The 15,487-nt window shown below is 45.5% G+C and overlaps 1 protein-coding gene and 1 long non-coding RNA gene across 3 annotated transcripts in view; one reads left to right on the top strand and one right to left on the bottom strand.

The window, feature by feature from the left end:
* LANCL2 (LanC like glutathione S-transferase 2) overlaps positions 1-6,564 on the bottom strand; it is a 28,725-nt gene extending 22,161 nt beyond the window's left edge. The window contains exon 1 of one of the 2 annotated variants that reach the window (XM_083407088.1): positions 6,287-6,564. In XM_083407088.1, coding sequence (XP_083263214.1) covers positions 6,287-6,514 — 228 coding nt within the window. In that variant the 5' untranslated portion in view covers positions 6,515-6,564. Of the gene's footprint in view, positions 1-11; positions 939-6,286 lie in introns of those variants that run through there. The other variant, XM_083407089.1, reaches the window with a different exon arrangement.
* The window catches only part of LOC310661313, a 156,800-nt gene extending 145,745 nt beyond the window's left edge, over positions 1-11,055 (top strand). Inside the window, exons 2-3 of the long non-coding RNA XR_014503888.1 lie at positions 9,729-10,515; positions 10,966-11,055. This is a non-coding gene — a long non-coding RNA (uncharacterized lncRNA). The remainder of the gene's footprint in view (positions 1-9,728; positions 10,516-10,965) is intronic.
* The last annotated feature ends 4,432 nt before the right edge of the window (positions 11,056-15,487 follow it).

The raw sequence follows: 15,487 nt of genomic DNA, 5'->3' as shown, positions 1-15,487 counted from the left end.
TGCTTAAAGACCTCCATGTAAGCCAGGTGCCTGTAAAATGCTACTGATGTAGGCAAGTGAGTTGGGTCTGCTGCAGATTAATTAAAATCAAGCAGAAATATTCTGGTTTGTGTGGAGTCAAGTTCTAAAATTTCACCAAATACTAGCTTCATTTGGTTATATATCAGGTTTTAATAGAAGATCATTCAATCAGCAAGAAGAGTAAAGAGTGACTGAAATGAAATTCCATCACAAGACTGGGGAAGCTCACAAAGAACCCATTTTCATTCATACAGAACTAATCACAACTTCACTTGCATAATTATGTCATTTGGGAGGACGTTGGCAAGATGTCTAATAAGGAAGTTAGGTATGGAATGATGTAGGAAAATTTAAACTCTTCTTTTTAACAAAACACAATTAACCAGGTTAATTCACATTGTACAGTTGTCTCAGTCATGAATATGGGCCCACAGATGTTCCAGCCATGAGAAGTTTTACTAGCTAGACTACTGCTATATATTTGTTAAGTCATCTATGGACTCAAGAGACAAAGAACAAACTATGTTCCATTTTGGAAGTTTCCCTGATCAAGAAGCCCATTATCAGAAAATGGACTATTCTTTGAGCTACACCTAACTTGTTGTTACAGCACATAAAAACAAGCAAATCAACAAACAACAACCCCACCCATAACAAAAAAAAAAAACAGTAATTCCATATAACACATTACTGAGGACACCAAAAATGAATGCATTAATTTTAAAAGCCCAGGTTCAAGAGGCATGTGTTCCGCAACCAATAGAATTATTGTCATCATCACAAGCACAACTGATTTATTATTCACCTTCTAAATTTACACTTAAGATAATCAAAACACACACATACAAACACACACACATACACACACACACACACACACACACACACAAATAAGACAAGGATAAAACCCCAACAAGTGGACATTTTTGGGAAGAACCCGTTTCTCCAGCTGGGAATGCCTGTCAGAACAAATTTATCTTCAACTGTTTCCGGAAACTGCAAGGAAATGGCTCTAGATGCAGTTCTGCAGGGATATTCTTGGGGCCATCACCAATGAGTTAGAGGATTCATCCGTTTTGACCATCAACAGATAGCCCGGATGACACCAGAGTGGAGAGTCAGTGTGTCACTGTTGCAAGAGGAATCCATGCATAGCCATGAAGCACCACGGATGCTTTTCAGCCAGTTACTGTTTCTCAGTTCAATCTACCCCACTGGCTTGTATGGATAGGATGGGGCAACCCTAAATAACACCACCTGAACTTCATAGCGCAAGGATAGTACTGTACACAGACACAATACATAAATAAATACTGCTGGAAACAACACACAACATTATTGATCTGATCTGCCAATCAATGGCATAAAGATGTTCCACAAGACAGTGAACAGTTCCTGTTGTGAAAGTTTATAAACTGTTATGCATAAAGTATGATGCCATTTAAACTACACCACGTGGTTTATCAAAAAGGTAACTCTAAATACATTTCCAGTAAATGTGAATTACAAGCAAGTCTCAAGTGGCCACAAAGCAGCCAAACATCACTAAATCATCTGAAGACGCCCTCATTAACTATTCCCATTAACTGGCAATGCTTACCATTAAATATCATTAGGCTTCAGTTGGCTCCGGGGAATCAAAGTCTAAAATAAACCTTAATTACATGGAGTGTGCAATGCAACCCACAAACATGACAGGACACATACAAACAATTAGCTAGGGTTCAGACTTCATTAATTAATTAGACCTAAGTCTGTGAAGTCCATTCTGTTGCTTGTTTGGGGTTTTTTTTTGGGGGGGGGGGGCGGAATCATCAGGGTTTGAAGGCAGCTCTTGATTATGCTCTTCAGTCACCTATCATAACATTGTGACTCAATTTGAGGCTGTCAAAACATTATGATCCTGTGCTGCTCTAGTGATGTGATTAAGTCAAGCAACGGCTTCAGATCCAGGGAAGAGCAGCATTTCCCATGCATGCCATTGGATGACTGGCTTGCTTATCCAACTATGGGCAGCTGGAGTAAGGCAATGACAGATTGAGTGCCAAGCCAACAACATCTGGGGACCCAAGGTTGAGAAAGGCTGTCATAGGCAATGGCCTCACAGCTGAGCCAAAATGTATGGCACTGTGACAAATGCACTGTGTTCTCTGTGTCTCCTAAGCTCACCAGTAGCATCCAAAATGGAGCTTCGATATCTCCTTCAACAAAAACCTGCACACCTCCCTGTGGGAGAAAATGCTCGTCATATCCCTTCCAAAACCACTCCAAGCACTGACCTTGAACAGTAACTTCAAGAACCTAGGCAAGGGTGGCTGCAAGTTTCAAGAGAGCCTTTTCCCAAATGACCTCCACTGAGTCCCAGTTGCCTCAACTGGTGCAGTGACAGGTGGCAGCAGCTGCACTGTTTCTTTGCTCCACTATAGTAACACCGCATGCAAGAGACAATTTAAATGGCTCAGGAAAGGTGTCAGCACAGTGGTGGGTCCTGCCAAGAGGCCAGGGCCCCAACAGCTTCCCCACCTACACCCGAGAAGTTGTTAGGGGGGTTAGTTGTTATGTCAAGTATTTAGTTTTCTTTCCTTTTCTTTTGCCACCCCAAAGTTAGTTTCAAATTAAGACCTGCAGAATTTGTCATCCAACCAGGGAGTCCAAGCAGGTACTGCGGTCTGTTTAAAAATCCCAAGGCAGCAGCCCTAATCTGGAGGTTTAGAGGCCTTGGTGGCCGGTGTGGCCAGTGGGTTGTGTTTGGGCTGGCAGGTTACAGGTTCTGCAAGCCCAGAGTTCTGCCTTCCAGAACTAGAAAGAGTTGGCAAGAGTCTTTCTTCTAAAGCATTCTTCCTTACTGTAAATGAGGACTAAGGCCCTGTACACACTAGCATATAAATGGGCACATACACAGCACAGAATTTATTTCGCCCTGTACACTTTTTTGCACACACAAGCACTTTCAGACAAACTGCCTCTCTCTATCAAGTGTTTCCCAACCACAACGTGGGCAGTGCTTGATGGGATGTATTTGCAGTGTGTTGCTGTCCCTTCCAGCTATATTACTACTTCAAGAACCCAGAGGTTCACTGCAGTGATCTGTGCAGGTATTTGTTTACCTGTGCGTGAGACCAGTATTTTTATTTTTATTTTCTGATATATACCAGAGTTGCACAGAACAGCAGGTTTTAAAAATGTGTGTGCTGCACCCACTAAAGGGCACTTCACCAATGAAACATGCAATGATGCTTACACAAAGCATAAAGTTAAAGGTTCATCCTTCTCATTATGATTATTTTTAATGTTATTCTTAATTTTTATTCTAATGTCCTTCTTTATTTTAATTTTCTGTGTGTAATGCAAATGTTACCATTGTTGATTTTAATAAATAATGTTGTAATTTCAAGTTTCAAGGTGTCTTATTTACAACATCTTTCTTTACTATGTTGTAGAATGTAGGTAAAAACAAAGATACATAAAAGAATGCAAATTTTTCACTGCAGCTTTCTGTTTGTTTGCTTAAAGAAGGTATATTTCCAGGGGGACACAAATACTTTTTTATTTGGTAGGCCAAATAAGTTTGGGAGCCTCTGTTCTAGAGGACCGCCTGTTGCCAACATGCGGCACTTTTAGCTATTGTTTGGGGGAAAGAATATAGAACCACTGAAAAATTTAGCTGGCTTGGAGCAACTTACACTACCTGAGGTCACTTTCACAACTATTTGGCTACAATCCCATGCTCCAGGGGTTGCTTGCATGGGTGTAGCTGGAGGGGCGGGTATTGAAAGTACTCAATTGTCTGAGGTCCCCCCCCCCATGTCCTATTCAAGGGACAGGTATTTTTACCTATGATTTCCCAAGAAAAGCTGAACAACTTTGATTTCCTTAAAAAAAAAGAGCTCCCCCTCCCCCTTAACAAAAATCCTGGCTATGCCCATGGTTGCTAAAGCTTTCACCAGTGACCCTGGGGAGGTGCTCCAGACTCTGAGCTTTCTTTTTAAAAAAGAAGTCCGTCTCAGCCTTCCTAGAAAGGAAGTTATGGGGCAAAATGTGCTGGTAACTTTTTTTTCTTTGTATAGCATTTATTTGAATAGTAATTTAGCAACCCTTGTCGCTGTTCACATCACCATCATCTGATTTTGCCTCAAATTGAACGATATTTGTAGAGACCACCACAATTTCATCTTGGTATTAAGACACTGAATTAGGACTAAAAAGACTTTCAAACACTACAGCCAACCAGGCCACGTTTGCCTATGATTTCTCAGATGTAAAACCACATTACCACTTCAGTAGCCACCAAGCTGTTCCTTACAGCTTCCTTGATGGTTAGAGGCCAGACTGCCAGGTCTTCAGCAATCCTTTCATGCCATCCATAGCCTTAGGAATTTCAGCAGGGGTTGGGGGAACCAATTCAACTTTAGCATAGTACCAAAATGTGAAGCTTTGAGTAAGTGGTAGCAGCAAAAATGAGCCCTTTGGGCCCTTTGTTGGTGACAGCATCACCAGCTTCTGTGCAGCCTGTGCCATCCTGAGAGTGAACGGCAGCTGGAGGAAATGAGGAGGAGCGGAAGACTGGAGACAAGGAACAGTGGACAAACCATGCTGGTAACCTCTAAGTGATTTCTGTGAAATGAGAGTGTGTGCTATCTTGTACATTTTCCTTTCTATTGAGGAATGCTCTGTCTTAGAATCATAGAATTGTACGAGTTGGAAGGACCCTGAGGATCACCTAGTCAAACGCCCTGCAATGCAGGAATCTTTTGCTCAACGTGGGGCTCAAACCCACAACCCTGAGGTTTAAGAGTCTCATGTTCTACCACCTAAGCTATTCCAGATGCAACAGCATCACTGCATGTGTGTATGTAATATCAATATTATGTGATCATAGTTTCAGTGATATATACCAGTATTTATAAATACTTATGGTTGCCAGCTATTGCTGAGGTTGAGGTTTGTGGTGTCCAGTTAAGAATTGCTATTAAAAATGTGATATTAACAAGGTGTCACTGATATGAATTGTGTATTAGTTCATGAGTTTTGAAAAGAGTAGAAAGTGCTGCTGCATTGGACCCCCCCAATGGCAATTAGCCATTCTGTTTTTGCACCTGCAGCCCAGGTTCCAGGAGCCATGTGGTGAATAGATTTTCTATCCCAGTCTCTTAACACTGGTAATCATAATAGAAAAACCCAACTGGTAACACACATTGGGTGCATATATGCTACCTATCACCATCACACCATGTGTTGAAACACAACCTAAAACAGCACTGTGGGGGAACTGCCTCACTGCCTAACTTTGTCAACCCAGCAGGAATTGCTTCTGAGCAGACATGTTTAGGGAATCCCACAGCGAGTGAGCAGTTATATTTGCACCCAGCTCCTGAAATACTACAGAATGAGCACTATCGCCTTATTACCATATTGCTGCAACCTTTCCCAATTCTACATGTCACCATATTCTTCCTTCCAGTCTCAAATTTAGTTCTCAGAGAAGTAGCAAGCCTGTGACAGGGTGGAAACAATTCAGGCTGTGGGCAAGAGCCTCACTTGATAGGATGCTCCTCCATACAAATTTACTATTTTCTATGTCTGCATACTGCCCTTCATTCAAAGATCTCAGTGCTATTCACAGTATAAAAATACAGAATAAAAACCACAAAGTACAAACAAGAACAAAGCAGAGCAAACCAATAACACCCCCAAGCAGCTTTAAAAGAAAAATGCAGAAAACCAGCTTCCATTCAGAGACGCGATTGGGCTAGTTTTCTGCGTGAGGCCACTGCTTTCCACGGAGACCCTCTCAGCCCCCCGAGGCCCAGCAGAGGCCGCGAGCGCAGCCCCCCAGGCCCGTACTAAGCCAGGCTCCTTCTTCACGAGGCAGCCGCCAAAGGGGCCCGAAAGACCCACAAACTCGGCAGCCTTTCGTTAAACTCCTCAGGACGGAGCGCAGGCGGACTCTTCGCAACTTCCGTGAGGGAAAAAGGCTCCGAGGCCCAGAGAAGCCGGGGAGGGGGAGGGGGAAAGGAAGCGGGAAGGCGATGCGAGGAGTTGGGGGCGGGGAGAGACGGAGGGCGGGCACGAATAAATATGTCATAGTAATAATAATAATAATAATGGGTTAGGCGGCAATTGTTTTGCTTTCACTCTGGACCCATCTCTTTATTCACACGTGGCCCTTTCCCTTGCGTAGCATTCGGGGAAGACGACGTTGCCCCCAGCCCCCCCCCGCGGGTGTCGCGCCCCCGAGCTCCGCCCCGGCCCCCCCCCGCCTCACCTTTCCGTCGGCGTCGAAGAGCGGGGGGTCTCCGTCGCCGGCGGGCGAGGGCGGTCGGGCGCGCTTCCCCTCGGAGCCGCTGGGCGACGGCGGGGCGCCGCTGGCCGAGGAGGCGGTGGCGGCCCCGTGGGGCTGGAAGTCCGGGAAAGGGTTGGCGAAGGCCCGCTCCTCCATCTCCGCCTCGCCGCCCAGCTGCACCTTCAGCCTCTTGGACATGCCCTCGCCCATCGCGGGGACGCGCCCGCCCCGCCGCCGCCCCCGCGCGCGACCCCGAGGGAGGAGGAGGCGGCGCCCGAGAGGCCGGGGCGGGGGCTCAGCGGGCGGGGCCGAGGCGAGCCGGGGCTCTCAGGACAGGGGCGCCGACCCCGCCGGCCCTTCTCGCCCCATGGCTGCTCTGAGCGGACTCCGCGCCCGCCGCCTCCTCCTCCCCGGGCTGTGGCTTCCGAAGAGTCCCGTGGAAGGAGGGCGAGGCCGCAAGCTCCCCCTCCGGATCAGTCTTTCAGGAACGGGCTGGGCGGGAAAGGCCGGAGGGCAGCCCCGAAGCCCGCTTCCTCATCTTGCCTCTCTCCCCGCCAGCCAGAGAGATCAGGCCGTCATGCAGCCCCGAGGCGGCCGAGCCGAGCGTTTCCCGCCTGCCGCCCGCCCGCCGCCGCCGAGGGGTCCGGGGGGCTCCAGCTGCATCCTCCTCAGAGCAGGAGCATCAGGACCATCAAGGGGAAGGAGAAGCCGAAGACCAGGCAGTAGACCAGCAGCTCCTTGGGGAGGGAGCGGCGGACCCTCCGGCCCCTCGGAGTCATCGGGAGAGAGGGGCCGGGAGAGCGAGAGCTCGGAAAGGGGGCGCCGGGGGACCTGCGCGGCTCCCGGCTGCTCCGCATCCAGATGCGAGCGGAGCCGCCTTCTCCGGAGCTGCTTCTCAGCTGCCCATCGCACAGCAGCAGCAGCAGCGCGCCTCGCTCCAGCCGGTCCCCCGAACAGGTGCAAGGAAGAGCTGGCGGGAGAAGCAGCCCTCGCCTGCCCCGATCTGCAATGTTGTCCTTGCAGCCTCCGCGCTCCCTTTGGGGGCTGTGAGATGGCGCTGGCCGGCGGGCAGCCCGCCCCGTGCCGGCGAATGAACGCACCACTCTTTGAGTGACACGGGCTCCGGAGGGAGGGCCCGGCCAGCTCACTGCATAGATGCGAAGCCTGCACAAAGCCCACATCCCCCCCCCCATGTAGTGCGCCAGGCCCACAGCCATCAAACAGGTTCAGTCCAACAACTCCTCCTCCTTAGAAGTTACCTGGTTGTTTTTATCTTTTATTTTCAATATATAATAATCAATCTCTTGGTTCTTTCTGGATTGAACGACTGCCCTTCAGGTGGCTTTGCTGGAACAAAGGGGGGCTGCAATTGGAAACTGCTGGTCTGCACCAGAGGCTCGTGGCTTTCACTTGTGCAGTGAATTGATACAAAAGGCTTTTTTCACATTATGTATGAAAATGTCCAATGCCAAAATGTATTTTTAATAACTACTTTTGTTTTTTTAAATGTCCATTGCTAAGGTAAATATTACCCTGTGCTTTTCTGAAGTCACTGTTTGCAATCTCCTTCCCCATGAAACCCCACGCATAGAACATATAAACTCCGTGTGTCCCTTGTTTTGCTCCTGACTTGTTGCAGGTTATGGGACCTCTGCTGGGGTTTTGATGTCAGAATATTGTTATGAATTTGGGGGGTCAGTTTGGATTATATCCTGTACCCCTTCCAAATCTGTGATCCTGTGGATTATAGACTTTATAATGGCAAGCTTTCCAAACCAGTCCCTTTGGCTTTGGCTGACTAAGCACCACAGTTAGCTTAACCAGAGAAGTCGCTCTGTGCCCTCCCCGCTCCCCTAGCTGCTAGGTAGGAGAAGACTAGCCTGAGCTTTGGGCGTGAGCTGAGCTGGAAGCTGAATACACAGAGACATGCTTGCTTTGTGCTAAATTCAAAGCTGTGACTAATGGAGAAGTAATAACTTCTGGGGTGCTAATGCTATGAGCCTCTCCATCCAATGCTTGGCTTGTATATATGTGTAAATAAAACCATATATCCTAAAGCCTCCACTGACTCTCAGAAGGCACTGGCAGCCCTGGAGTATTTCTGCTCAAATTAGGGTTGTGTTTTACAATATGGTTACAAAAGTGTGGTGCCATCCCACTGTGCTCCTTTGGAGAATTGAAGTAGCTTTAAGAGCTATGATTTATTCACATATGTATTATCACCTTTATCCCAGGTGAAGCCCTGGCTTGGAAAGGAAGCTTAGCCTGTATTTTTCCACTGACTGCAGTCTTCCCTTCAATACTCCAAATAATCAAAATCCTACCATTTATTAATTTCTCAGGTTTAGGAGCCCCCCCCCCCAATCTATAACAATATTTTAGATTTTATTCCAGTAGTTTTGTGGTCACATCAGAAAGCCAGAAAAGCAGAATCTTCAAGTGTGTTTTAGCAGGCTTCAGAAAATGCTGCAAGCATGAAAAGGAATTAATTCTAATGTCTTCCATAGAAGTACTTTTAGCAATGGTGTAATGAATTCACAATGCAATCTACTCAGGATTTAATTCCAAGTAAGTGTATGGCACTGCAAACTTCATTTCATTTTTTAAGAAATAACTTCAAGATGTACAGAGGCACATAAAGGTAAAGGTAAAGGTACCCCTGCCCGTACGGGCCAGTCTTGACAGACTCTAGGGTTGTGCGCCCATCTCACTCAAGAGGCCGGGGGCCAGCGCTGTCCGGAGACACTTCCGGGTCACGTGGCCAGCGTGATGAAGCTTCTCTGGCGAGCCACATAGCCACAGAGGCACATAGTCATGATCAAATATATTGCTTCATGTTGCCGATGGTGAGCTCCCTTGTGAAGGGGGAGCTCTGGAGATTTGTGGTAATATGTACAGAGCAGCAAAGAAACAGACAAGGCTCCTCCGTAAAGCTGGGATGTCAAATGCGAATGGCTTTGAGGGACAAACCCATCCAGCTGATTCCCAAGAGCCCAATCAGTTTTAAAATGTAGCAGAGGTAGTGGCAGTTATTATGTTATAAAAAATAATTCTCCCTGTCCCGTTGCAAGGTGCCGCCTTTCCCTATTCTGACTCTCCAGATCCCACGACCAGCTCCATCACACCAGGCCAGAGTGCCTCCTTGCTGCTCCTGGTTCATGGGGCTCACCCCCTTTGTCCATCCCATGGCCCCAAAGGACTTCTACGTATTGGAAGAGATTGCTTCCCAATCCTGCCAGAATAAATATTCCTATCATTCAAATCTCCACCTTTGTCAGGAATCCCCAGACTCACTTGACTACACTGCAAGTCCATGTGTGCCTGTTTCTCTTATCTTTGCACTGCCACCAGTTCTCAGGATGCTCCAAAATGTCCTAGTCTTGAAGGACAAGAAGGACTCCACCACCAATAAACACAATTCCAGTCATATTCATATTGAGGCCACGATTGTCATGATGGCCATCTGTCATGTATGAGCCAGTTAAGATTACTGAATTGCAGGGGTTGGACTAGATGGCTTTCAGGGTCCCTTCCAATTCTATGATTTCCCTATGTCTTATGAGCATAATATATATTTTTATAGGTTTCTGTCTTTCTTTCCAAGACCCTGACTTGGCTTTGTAAAGTCCAGAGAAATTCTTGTGCTATAATTGCCTGTCATAATCAAGAATGATCATTCTGTCAAGAAGCCTGCTGATGTCCGGGAAGTTAATTGCTTTTTTCTGGCATTCCTCTGGACTTGGGAGAGAAGGAGCAGCTGCTGGCCTTATCTCGGCATGCTAATAGGAAATGATAAGCCTGAGTTGCGCTTGCTGAACTGCATGAGACAGCTTTCTGCCCTTGCTATTTCAGTCAACTTGGGTTTCAAGTTCACCATAAGGAGGAATAGCACAAATAATAACAACATCCAATGAGGCTTTTAAATTTTATCATTTTTGCATTTTGTACAACGTTGGAAAAGCTGGCAAGCTGAGGGCAATGAAGCAGGTGGGAAAGATGGCTGGAACTCACTCTGAGTCTGAACATTAGTAAGAACATAGTGGGCTTGCTTAATGACAGCAGTGATAGCAAAGAAGGTTTTTGGCTGGGAGTGGGAAGACTTAAAATGATAAATCATTCTCTGGCACTATCACATCCTCTAAGTGACATCCAGTAGAGCTTTTCCAGGTGGTTTGGGGTCTTGTTCAGTCTTGCCCATCTGCAGATGTTAAGTTACTCTCGGAGAAGCACATTGTTACAGGATGGATGGTGGTTAATGGATTGAGGTTGAATTCTGACAAGACAGTAGTACTTTTCTGGGGGACAGCGGGTCCTGAATGGGGTAACTGTGCCCCTGAAGGATCAGGTGTGCAGCCTAGGGGGTCATTTTGGACTGACAGCTGTCTATGGAGGCACAGGTCAATTCTGTGTCCAGGGCAGCTGTCTATCAGCTCCATCTGGTACATTGGCTAAGACCCTATTTCCCACAGACTGTCTCACCAGAGTGGTAATCTGCCACTTGGATTACTGCAATTTGCTCTATGTGGGGCCACCTTTGAAGGTTACTCAGAAACTACAGCTAATACAGAATGCAGCAGCTAGACTGATGACTGGGAGCAGCTGTCAGGTCCATATACCACCAGTCCTAAAGGATCTACATTGGATTCCAGTATGTTTCCAAGCACAATTCAAAGTGATGGTGCTGGCCTTTAAAGCCCTAAATGGCCTTGGCCCTGCATACCTGAAGGAGCTTCACCACTTCCATTGTCCAGCTCTGAGGACCTTCTGGTTGTGTCCTCACTGCGAGAAGTGACGTTACAGGGGACCAGGCAGAGGGCCTTCTTGGAATGCCCTCCTGTCAGATTTCTAATAAACAACTATTTTGACTTTTAGAAGGCATCTCAAGGCAGTCCTGTTCAGGGAAGTTTTTAATGGTTGATGTTTTATTGTGTTTTATATTTGGTTGTGAGCCACCCAGAGTGGCTGGGGCAACTCAGTCAAATGGGCAGCATATAACTAATAAAATTGTTGTTGTTTATTAAACATTTTGTGGCTCACATTGCTCACATCCATTGCAACACACACACCACACCACCATTCAGCTGTTGCTTCTGATGAGTCTATGGAAGTGTCCTCATCACTCACAGATCCAGAAGTGGTGGATGACTTCCAGTTGTTGCAGCCTGATAATGTGGACAAGATGCTTGGACGAGGAAGGCCTACCACATGTGCACTTGTTCCTCATGGAGTACTTGGTAAATACCCCCTTGAGCGAGAGGGATGCTCTCAGCTCCATTAAAAGAGGCAGTGACACTAATGCCCATGAAAAAATACGCCTTGGACCTTGACAATCTCAATCAGCTGGTTGGCAACGTTTCCTTCTGGGCAAGACCTGTTGCTATATAAATTCAGACATTTTGGATGAGAAGGTTTCAAGACGCCTTTCAGTCGGATTTAAAGATTTGGATTTGGTTGTGAAACCTCATTGGTCACCTTAATGCATTACCTACACTGGGAGAGAGTGCAATGCTGTTGATTCTCATGGACTTCTTGGCAGCTTTTGATACTACAGACATTTTATGCTTCTGAATAGGGTGAATAGACTGACAACTGGGGGCTGCTAAGGAAGCCCAGCTTGACTCAAGACCTAGGTCAGCGCTGGTTTCTGTTGGATTCAGAAGTTAAACCCAGGGTTAAACCAACCCTCAAGGGAAGTAGCTGCCACCACTTCAGTTCCTGTCCAAGCAGCCTAAGCCAGGAGATTCAGGTTGCATGCCAGACACCTTCAAGATGCAAAGCTACAAGTACCCCTCTCTGCTATTTGAAGCCTCAGGCAAAATAAGCCAAATTACACAGCAGCCAATGCGACCAGAGAGAGACAAGACACTGGCTTATAGAATCGAGGCTTTACTCAAAATAAATACACCAACTTGAAGAATATAATTAATATTGCAACATAGCATGACAACTTGCTACAAAACATTTATAAAGGAATAAGGAAAATACTGGTTAAGAATTTAAGAACATTTAGAAAATAAAAAACAACCCCACAGAAAATATTAAAGCTAACTGTTTAACTAGCCTAATACATTACCAATACTCTTCCAACTTTCAAGGAGATGTTGCTCAGGTGTCTCATCAGGAAAGCAATACAAACAATGGGGCTGATAGTGGAACGAAGAAATGATTTATACCCTTTTGCACAGCAGCTGCCTTGACTCTTTCCTGCCAATCAGAAGATGTTTCATAGAGTTAGAGTTGGAAGGGACCCCAAGGGTCATCTAGTCCAACCCCCTGCAATACAGGAATTTATGCTATAACTTTCCAAAACTCGGTCTGGAGATGAACCTGTGACTTCCTGGCTGAGAAATGTTTGGCCAGTTAGCAGACTAGCCACTAGATCATGCAGGTGCAATGAATTGGCAAAAGCTAGCCACTAGCAGAAAGAGAGAGAAGCTGCTCTCTCCTGATTTTGGCACTTTAGCTAGAAGTGTAAGCTCCTTACTAAACCAAAGTTTTGAGAACAGGCCTGGTATATACAAGATCTTGACAGAGGCAGTGCATTTAGGTGGTTCTATTCCTACTTGGATAACTGAATTCAGGAGCTGGGGCTGTGGGTCTATTTCTTTGTTTAATTTATTATTTGCTTCCCGTAAAATACCTTTAAGCAATTTAAAAGTAGAAACAGTAAAAAAAAAATTAAAAAATGGAAACACACACATAAATACAATTTAAACCCAGTGTGGGTAAAAACAGGAATAAAAATCTCCACTTAAGAGGTTTTTTGGAAGAGAAAGGGCACCAACAGGCATGGAAAAAATGCTAAAGGCAAAGTGCTTGTCTGATACGTAATGGCAACAAGCTCCTTGGACCTGGGGTTCCAATTCCTGTACTGTACAGAGCAGACCTCTTGATGAGATGATATCTGCAGAGGAAAGTGTTCAGTTACACATATAAGGGATACGACAGTCTTTTCAATCTATGCAATGGGGTCTTTGTCCCCTGTACTTTCATGTAAAGTCCAAGTTTACACGAAGCTGTTCCATTAGGTCGTCCAGAGGTTTGGGGGTCCAGAGTAGTTTAAGATCTGAGAGGCCTTTATTTTAGCTAGTTTGAAGCTGTGTGAGACTTTTGTGAAAATGATACAAAACGGAAGAAAAAACTTAAATAGATCATGCGTTTTCTGGGGGAAACTGCAGCAGACAAAGAGAGGGCCTGTATTCTTCATGCAGTTGAAGTAAAACACAAACCTTTCACATCTTCATTGATTATTGCTAATTACAACAACTGCTCCCCCAGGAGCACTCCTGTGGGCAGAGGGGCATGCCAGCAACCCAGTAATTCTCTCTCTTAAAAACCAATTTATCATAGGCTTGTCCTCTCCAGTGCTTTTCTAAATGGAAAATTTCAGTTTGCCTATACTTCAGAAAGGAACATTCTGGTAACAAGGCCTATTGCTTACTAGAGAAGAAAATACAAATAGATATATTTTTAAAAGATTGAAGTCTTAAAGCGCATTCAGCTGCCTAGCCAAATTGTCATGAAGATGCAAATCAGATTTGTTTAGATGATGATGATGATTTCTGTCTTACAGTAACTATTTATCAGAATAAGCAATTAGTTCAATACTAAGTTTTGGTTTAATTATTATGGAGCAAAATAAGAGGCAGCACTTCCTTCTCAAATCCCTCCTTTTTTCCAATGCAGTTTTTTTGTGCACTCTCAGTAAGCAAAGCCCATTGAGATGCTCCCCGGTCATTGTCAACCTTAACCGGGTCTTTACTCTCCACAAGGCACTGAATGATACAAGTGGTGCCTGGCTGAGCAAGAGAGATGAGCAAAATGAGTCACAACACCATCCAAAGTGACCTCAGCAAGCATATCAATTTCAAATATTCTGATTATTTTACTTGATTTGGAGGGGGCAGCTGCCCCCCCACCCTCTGCCCACGCCCATGAACTGTCTGCAAACATAACATTATATAAACATGACTGGCTGGTGGGAAGACACCCTTTCCTGGAGCCCTATACGCAAGCCCTTCCCTGGCACAGCGCTTTTATTACCTTGGATAGTTTTTTTAAAAATAGCATTCAGCTAAAAATGCACTAGACTAAGGAGATTTATGTTTGAAGCAAAAACTCTCTCTCTCGGTTCTTCATTTGCACACACACTCACACAGCCTGCTGACAGCTTTCTGAAATGCTTTATTCTTACTCTGCAGGTTATTTGGCTTGTATAAATGCTTCAGTCATCCTCAGCTGAGCTCCCAGGCTTGAACAAAGGATTTTAAAACAAACAGCAGAAAATGTGTAAATAACGCTGTGCTGGAAGCTGTTTTGAGTCATCTTCTCATGAAACTGCAGAACTGGAAGGAATCTTGAGGTTGCCTAAGGTCACAAACACTTGGGCTGCAATCCAGTGTACACTTTTTTGAGAGTAATTCTCATTGAAGTCAAGGCGATTGACTTCTTAATAGGTATGTATAGGATTGCACTGTTAAAGCTAAATGCATACAGTGGTACCTCGGGTTAAGTACTTACCGGTAATTCATTCTGGAGGTCCGTTCTTAACCTGAAACTATTCTTAACCTGAAGCCCCACTTTAGCTAATGGGGCCTCCTGCTGCCACCAAGCCACCACTGTGCAATATCTGTTCTCATCCTGAAGCAAAGTTCTTAACCCGAGGTACTATTTCTGGGTTAGCGGAGTCTGTAACCTGAAGCGTATGTAACCCGAGGTACCACTGTATTCAGAAAGATTACATATTACAGCCTATAGTACAGAATGCAGTCCAGGAGTGCCAACTTGAATAAGATATTGGTGGGTCAAGTAAACCCCGCCCTGCATAATTGATCACAAAACATGGCATACACATACCATTTGAATGCTATGCCCATCAACTGGGGGGTGGGGTGGGGTGGTTTCAAATATATTACTGGTGGCCTGAAAGGACCCTGACCCCTAGGAGGTGGAGATGGGGGAATGACAAGTTTGATCTTTTCCAAAGTAAATGCTCTGCATCTAGAAAGCTAGCATATCACAGGGAAATATGCTAGCTAAGCCTTCTCCCTAATATGGTAAGCATGAGAGATAATTGCAAATGCTGAAACTACATTTTGAAGTGTTACAGTCCTATAATGGCTATACCATATGACATTTCTGAGCATGTACCTGGGCAGTAAGGTCATTAAACATATATGCCCA

Source organism: Podarcis tiliguerta (assembly GCF_965153285.1).
Source record: "Podarcis tiliguerta genome assembly, chromosome: 12".
NCBI classification, from domain to species: domain Eukaryota; kingdom Metazoa; phylum Chordata; class Lepidosauria; order Squamata; family Lacertidae; genus Podarcis; species Podarcis tiliguerta.
Note: the sequence above shows the minus strand (reverse complement) of the source record. Positions and strands in the feature narration are given on the sequence as shown.